Source organism: Sinocyclocheilus anshuiensis, unplaced genomic scaffold (genome assembly GCF_001515605.1).
Source record: "Sinocyclocheilus anshuiensis isolate Anshui unplaced genomic scaffold, SAMN03320099.WGS_v1.1 scaffold139, whole genome shotgun sequence".
Lineage (NCBI taxonomy): Eukaryota > Metazoa > Chordata > Actinopteri > Cypriniformes > Cyprinidae > Sinocyclocheilus > Sinocyclocheilus anshuiensis.
The window spans coordinates 492957-501019 of record NW_015549566.1 but is presented as its reverse complement, the minus strand read 5'-3'; the positions used below and the strand labels follow the sequence as shown (position 1 = coordinate 501019).

Genomic DNA, 8063 nt, shown 5'->3' with positions numbered 1-8063 from the left:
CTGAACCGCCACTCTCCCACCACCTGGGAGGACAGACATGGACAACTAAACACTCTGCTAATTGTAGAATAATACATCTGAATGCAACCCTACACTGTTTACTACACTGCAATAGTTAGTTACTTTCCAGAAGCACTCTGGCAGGTATTGCATATTACTAATATCTTCAGATTTTAAATATCCATGCTAACGTCTGTCTTTCTCGTCTGCAAGTCTGCGGGAGTCGATTTACAACAGCTTCAGCCACTATAATAATGTTTAAACCAATAAGATCCTGGCATTTTCTCTGGTTTATGTGATAAAACTGGCAGAAAAGAAGCAATATAGCACAGGTCAGCCTCATTCACAGTTTGCATCTCCCGAGTTGGCTGGCAGAGCTTTCTGAGCTGCCTCTGATTAATGTGTGTCCTCAGGCAAGCCGAGGGACTCAGAAACCTCTTGATGGTCTTAGGTCCCCGGCTCTGGAGTTTGCATCGCTGTCATTGATTAAAGAATTATTTGACACCTCTAATGAAAGCGGCTGTGAGTTGCCGGAATCAGTTCATCACCATATCTCTAAACTCAGATGAAATGAGCGTCACCGCTATCATTCTCAGGCGTCGCTAGTGATCAAAACATGTCCTTGCACTAATAGAGGCAGAGAAAGAGAGAGAGAGGTCCGTAGAACTAGCATGTAGTGTGAAGAGAAATAGAAACGTTTTAAATTGCTGCGCATAGAAAGAGCTAATCAGTATGGAAGCTTCTTTCCACCACGGATTAAATATTGCAACTTTTTTCATAATTCTGACTTTTTTCTCGCAATTCTGAGTTTATATCTCAAAATTTGGACTTTGTTTTTCACAATTCAGAGAAGAAATGTCAGAATTGTAAGACATTAACTTGCAATTTTATTTTTTTTTTAAAAGCTGTTTTTTTATTTAGTAACAGAAACAGGCTACCATAAAACAGAGCTGTGTGGCATTCAGAACTGAGCTGAGGATGCATTTAAATTTGATTCCTGAATTAAAGAAAAAATATTTAAATAGAATGAAATGTATTCTGAGGACAAGCGATGTGAAGAATGGATGGATGGAAATGTATTTTACTGCTGTATGAATGAACTATGTTAAAATGCAAGTTGACATTTCACTGCAAGTTGTACAGTATTCTGTGCATGTGACAAATAAGTTTTGAATTAAATTTGAATAATTTTTTAAAAATCTTGAATCTTGTTAATGGTAAGGATTTTAACAGTGACTCTTTTTGCCGGTTACATTATTATGTCAGTAGTTGGTGATGATTGAGTGAATGATGAGTGAGGCATTGAATCAATTCCAATTCAACCCACTGTGAGGCATGGCCAATTCAATTCAAATTCATATTCATGAACTGAAAGGAGAACATTTCTTAAATTGTCAATTTGGCCCAACCCTGCAGCTAAGCTAAAGCATTTTATTTTATTGGTAATTTCTTGCTAGTATAATTAGGCTATTTTCATGACTCATTTTCATTTGTGTTCTGAAGATATTCTGGAGTTGTTTACGAAAATCGTCTTTTGGAATGATGATCTCATCGGCCCTAATCATAATATTGAGGACTTTCATATTGCAACACAACAACAGCTATTTTTATTTAGCCAATAAACATTTCAGCCATCTCACAATAGCTCTCCTTAATGTTCTTTTCATGCGTATAAATGATTCAAAACAAAATAAATGATGACCTGAGCTATTGACTTAGAATGCAGTTACTCAGTGCTGCCCTTTAGGAGAAAAACAACACATCACAATATATCAAACGGCTAATTTAATACAGCGAGTTATAATAATGCTGTAAATTGGATGTGCTGCATATGAACTTTCACTTTTGACCCATTGTTCAGAGCTCAGTTTAAAATCACACAATCAACCTGCTTGCATTATTCTCTAAAGAACAGGAGTCAAGAACTATGGTCTGCATGTACATTACAAACCTATGGATTTTGCTTGATATCTGATAGCCTTGCTAATATGTATGGCTCAATGACATACACCAGGAAGTCTTCCCTTGGTTGAAAATAACTACTAACCCGTGGCTAGGATCAGATTTTCTAGAATTAGACATGTGCTGGTGGCTACTGCAATTTGATTGTCTAGAATGAGGTTTAAAATGGTGCCTGCAGCTCTTCTTAGTTAATTCTTGCCCAGATGGACTCTGAGTTATGAAGAAGATGGTGCAAGAAAATACAGTCTAATCATGTGAGAATAATTTAATAATCTGTCCTTGCATTAATGTAAACCACAGATGGTTTATGGTTAAATCATTTTAGCATCCCTAACAAAAAAGTATCCAATGATGCTGATACCTACCTCAAGGTAAACCACCCATGGCATTACAAGTGTAGCAACTAGCAGATCAGCCACAGCCAGGCTGACTATCAGGTAGTTGGTAGTGGTCTGCAGGGCTTTCTCCCTCGAGACGGCCATACACACCAGCACATTGCCGAAGACAATGACGAAAATGAGTAGCGTGAGAAGCATGGCGTAATAATTGTACTGGTGCCGCCCCCCTTGTTCTGTGCCATTGAAGCCCCGGGACCCATTTTCAAAGAAGCTTTCATTATAGGCATACTCCGTGAAGACTTCCATCAGATGGTTGAAGCCAAGCCGAGACCCTAGAACCAAAGACAAGAGACTTTTTATGAAAGAAATGCAGAATTACATTTTTTTTAAGTCACAAGTTTTGTATCCCGATGTGTGTCTTATCATATCAACTAGATTGCACAGCATGTGCCACTAAGTTTTGGCATGAAAAATCAATTTCTTATTGGAACACCTGAGCAGAAGCTTTCACTAGAAAGCACAGGGCCGTGGCCTTGCGCTGCATGGTACACTGTGTAAAGTCTATCCTTTATTTATGGGTGATCGTTCGCACAGCTGTCCTGAAAAGCCTGTGTTTGAACTCTGGATGTGACTAACTAGGACAGAAGTCTCCTCCCTCCCTACTGTTTCCCTTGTGCGATGTCCAAGAAAACAGACAGAAACATAAGCAGTATCAGCTAAATAATACGTGGACACGGGGAGGTAAGAGCGTTTCATAAAATATCACAACAAACGGGCTTGTAGTATATACTGTCTCTGCAAATTGAGAAAAAAGAAAACTGCACAGTGAGCAATTGTTTTTCGTTCCATATTTGGCAGATTTCGCAAAATTCGTGTGAGCTCAGCACAAAATTTATTATAGCCCTAATGTGGAAATGGATGAAATTAATTTGCATTTCATGACAAATGAACCCATTCTGGCCATCTAAATGATATCAAACTCAGAACAAAGGTCTACTTGTCTTCTCAAGTTATTTTGTATGTCATGAATAGATCATTACGTATGGCTTTGAGGTTGAAGGTACAAGGTAAATCTTAAAGAGATTTTTTTCCATGCAGTAGATGGGTTCCAAAACAACACTGGACCCCATGGAAAAAAGCACTGAGATGATTTTTTTCTGAAATAACTTATTTTGTCTTCCACTGATGAAAGAAAGTCATACAGGTTTGGAATGACATCCTAGAGATGACAGATTTTTCATTTTGGGGTGGAATGTATTTACCATCAAAGTTTTATAAATGCCTGGCTATATATCAAATTATACCATGTTGCAAATTCCATTTGAACACATCACTTTGGTCATTTTACACTGCCTTGACTTATGACTTGTGTCAATCTGAAAGATATGTAAGGGAAAAGAACAATTGAACCTTGCCACACCTCGAATGTAACATCACTCAGGGTCTGAGCAGTGCCTTGTCGGCAGATGTGCCATGTAAATTAACGAATGTGCAATAGTCCTCACTTAAAGGGGTCATATGATGCTTTTTTAAAGATCATTATTTTGTGTATTTGGTGTAACAGAATATGTTGACATGCTTTAATGTTCAAAAAACACATTATTTTATGCACAATCAGCTTGTAACACTCCAAAGAGAAAGGAAAACTTGAAATCGCATCATATGACCCCTTTAAACAGTTCAATATGATAGTAAAAATGCATTCTGTTGGAAGAAAAACACATACAAAACTCCATCACCACAGATATAACCCACTGTGTAAAGGGACCACCACTTATTGGTTTTTCCATATAATTGCCTCTTTAGCCTTCTCAGTGTCAGTTTTGATCATGAAGGCTGTCTCAGGGTCGACACTCCCTGCAGAGGAAAAAATATGCATCACAGCTCAACTAAATTATGCTTTTTTCATTCTTTTTCATATCAGTAATTTGTGATTGTGTTTGTTTGTCGGCTTTGTAATGGGATTTTGAATCAAAACAATTCAGGATGTGTACGTGTCTGTATCTGGAATCAAGCCTAGGAGAAAGTCTCACAGTCTTTCCTGTAAGCTTCAATCATGCACCAGTTTTGTTTTTGTTCATTAGAAGAATTGTCTACAGGAACAAACACAGGTCACACTTTACATTATGTTAGGTGTCCTATTTAGATTCAAATGTAAAGCATTTGATACAGTGTAATTATTGTGTACATACATGCTGTTATGTGAAACTCTTTGAGATTTGCATCTGCTGCAAAGGTTAAGGTTAACATTATGGTTATGGTTAGGATTACTGCGGGTCTCCAAATAAACAGTATACTGTATGAATATCATCCACCCACTGTCCCACTCTTCTCCCCATTATTTCCTGTTTTTACCATTATACTGTATATGTATATTTTATACTGCATGCTATTTATATTGTGATAGATTTTAACGCAGGTATGTATACACGTTTGATTAACATAATTGCATACTTAGTGCAGTTTGACCTATATAATAGATTTTTACAATTATAATAGACAATTAAAACAGTATGTAGATAAAAGTTAAAGTCTAATACTCTAATATAAGGTAAGACCTAAAGCTCTAAAATTAAACTATTCTAAACTCAGCTTAGTGACAAAATATAAATAAAAGACATGGGTTACAACCCTATTTCCTCTTATTGCCTCTCTCTCTCTCTCTCTCTCTCTCGTTCGCTCTCTGTCAAACACACGCTCACACATCATCGTACGCAAATTATACAGCAATTTTGTCACTTTGAAAAGCGGCTTAATTAATTGGAAAATATTACAACCAGCAGTTTACACAAAGTCGCCTAAAACAAATGCTTGTTTTCCCTCACGCAGTGGAATAAAGTTTCTCTGAAAGTGTCAGCATCAGCGAATATCTGTTAATTAGCAGCTCTATCACGCTTCCTAATTATTCACGAGCAGAAATAACTAGTTCACAAACGAGAGAAAATGCCGTGCTGTACCTTCAAAGCCGCAACTTTCATCCAAAGAGCGGGAGTATCCCGTTTCTTAGAATTGAAATCCACTTTCCTCCAACGAATGCACTTGTCCATCCGAGCGACTGTAACTGTATTCCTCTTCTGTCTCAATTACAGCTCCACGGGTGGATACAACCGATGTAAACCGGCAAACGCGACTACTTCCACGAGGAAATTACATTTTGGCTATTAAAAGAAGGTGATCATGATGTAAATATGCTTTTCCAGGATTTGTGGAGGTGTTAAACTACACTTAGCAGGAGCAACCCATATCCGTTTGAGTCCAAGCGGAGTGTGAGCAACGCGCGCGTGTGAGCGCAGCATCTGAGCGGTAACCTTCAGCATCCACTGAGGGACAATCTCAGTCCCTCCAACAGAGATTGCGAAGGCTGGAAACGAGGCGGGGCTGTTACATAAACATCAGTAAGAATAAAATACAAGTGCTACATTTCTAATCACAATCTGTTTCTTTTCAAAACCATGTAATTGATCTAATTGATAGTATTGCTTTCCTCTCCTCTCCTCTCCTCTCCTCTCCTTTCTTTTTTTTTTTTTTTTTTTAATAAATAATGGACAAATTCAAGTCCCGCACTACATTATTTTCCCATTTTGCTGGGATATACGTCACAATAGCGAAGAAAAGATTATGACAATATCTGTTTAATGTGACTTTAAATTGCCTGTCATAGCTCAATCTCCTGATTCTTACTAACAGCTGTTAGGTGACAACTTTTCTAAAACTGCATTACATGGCACATTGCAGCTAGATATGAACAAACATCACTGGTACCCACAGTAGATTAGTTGTGCGCAGAGGCGGAAAAAGTACACAACTCCATTACTTAAGTGAAAGTACAGATACTGCTGGTCAAACATTACTCCATTACAAGTAAAAGTTGTAAAGACAGATTTTTACTTAAATAGAAGTACAGAGGTAGCATACTTGCTTTTAAAAGTACTTAAGTACCAAAAGTAAATTTCCTTTTTTATGTCAATGCACTGTTTTATTATTGTTGTATGCAGAGGTGGACGAAGTACACAAATCAAGTACTTGAGTAAAAGTACAGATCCGTATAATAAAATATTACTCCAGTAAAAGTAAAAGTACTCAGTTTTCAATTTTACTCGAGTGAAAGTACAAAAGTACTTGATTTTTTATGTACTTAAGTAAAAAGTACCGATAGATTAATGTTTATTTTGCAGTTTTATATAGGCTACTTTTATCATTTAATTTTATATTAGCATATATTTTTTATAATCCTACTGCTCAAAATACCTGGGATTTTCCCAAAATAACCAATAAGAAAATAATGAATATAATAAGGAAAATATAATTATATTTTCATTATGATTTTTTTCTTCTCAAACCTTGTCTGTGGTGTAAAAACACCCCTGGCCAAATGCCCCCAGAGGGCATCACTTCCCACTTTGATAATTACTGTAGTTGCCATGTTCTGAACATCACATCTTTTCTTTTTCCCTCAGATGTAATCTATCTAGGTGGTTGAATAAAAATATTTGGACTTCATTTTTTTTTTAATTACCTAAATTTAGCACCAGCAAGTTCGTTAGCTAGACAGTTAGCATCAGCTAACATTGACTTATTTTCAGCATGGTTATGAATAAACATTTATATTTGTCTACTCGGCTAGTTGATCCAGATACATAGTAACTTAGGCTATGACAAACAATATAAAAACAGACGTCACATAGCGCTAAATGCATAACATTTTAGTAAAACTGCTAACTTTACAGCAGCAGGGAAGATAAACATGCATGAGTTAATTTATTTAATCTGTGTTATTTTAATGGTTCAGGTTTTTTTTTACCTAAAACATAGAGACACTGATGTTAATGTTTCTGCATTCAAGCATTTCAGTGGGCTTAAGTCATAAGTTCCCAGAAAAAATAATACTCAAGTAAAGTACCGATACTCAAAAAGTGTACTTAAGTACAATACTTAAGTAAATGTACTTAGTTACTGTCCGCCTCTGGTTGTGCGTCTTGTCTTGTCTTGGGGGCAAGGATTGATTTAAATGCCTTCAAATGGTCTTCATGACTTTGGACACAAAAAACAAGCCCCCACTTCCCCTACAGCAACAGAAAGCAGCTTTGAGGACTGGATCTGAGTGCATGGACTTTAGACGTGGTAGACAGAAAAATGGTTTTGGTGCCATGCGTCGATGCGTGGTCTCAACCATAGGTCTGTGAGATTATAAGGCCAATGCAATGAAACCATGGCGAGGTTCTAAGTACAAATACTGTGTGCGGCACTGAGACAGATTATACAACATAGGCAACTTCAAATATATACATGTATGAATGAAGATTATAATAACATTTCAGATTTGTAGTAGGTCATATACTGTATGTGCACTAAATTTCCAGTGCCTCACTATAGTCAGCCAGAGGATAAGCTATTACTCTCCTTAGAGAATGATGATAAGATGTGGGTAAATCAAACAGCCTTGTTGCCTTAGAAACTGGCAACAACAAATGCCCTTTGGTTTTTTTGATATTTCTCAGAAACCAGACTGACTCATTTTGATTGGCTTGCTTGGAACTCTATGCATAAATTTATGTTGTAAATGAAAGGACGTTTCTTGTAAGGCCAAAATGTCACAAGTCTGGGTACAAATTAAAGGAATAGTTCGCTGAAAATGAAGAGAATACTGCCAACATTTACGGTACTCACCCAGTCATTTTAAACGTAAGTTATACGGATTACTTTGTTGGTTATTTTATGATACCTTTGTGTGTTGTGTGTTTTTTTTTTTTAAAGCTAGACAGT

At 36.8% G+C, this 8063-nt stretch overlaps 1 protein-coding gene across 1 annotated transcript in view; it reads right to left on the bottom strand.

The window, feature by feature from the left end:
• The window catches only part of LOC107657240 (D(2)-like dopamine receptor), a 13514-nt gene extending 8131 nt beyond the window's left edge, over positions 1-5383 (bottom strand). Inside the window, exons 1-3 of the mRNA XM_016445267.1 lie at positions 5258-5383; positions 2328-2632; positions 3-23 (exon numbers count right to left, since the gene is read on the bottom strand). Coding sequence (XP_016300753.1) covers positions 3-23; positions 2328-2606 — 300 coding nt within the window. The 5' untranslated portion in view covers positions 2607-2632; positions 5258-5383. The remainder of the gene's footprint in view (positions 1-2; positions 24-2327; positions 2633-5257) is intronic.
• Between the last annotated feature and the right edge of the window lie 2680 nt (positions 5384-8063).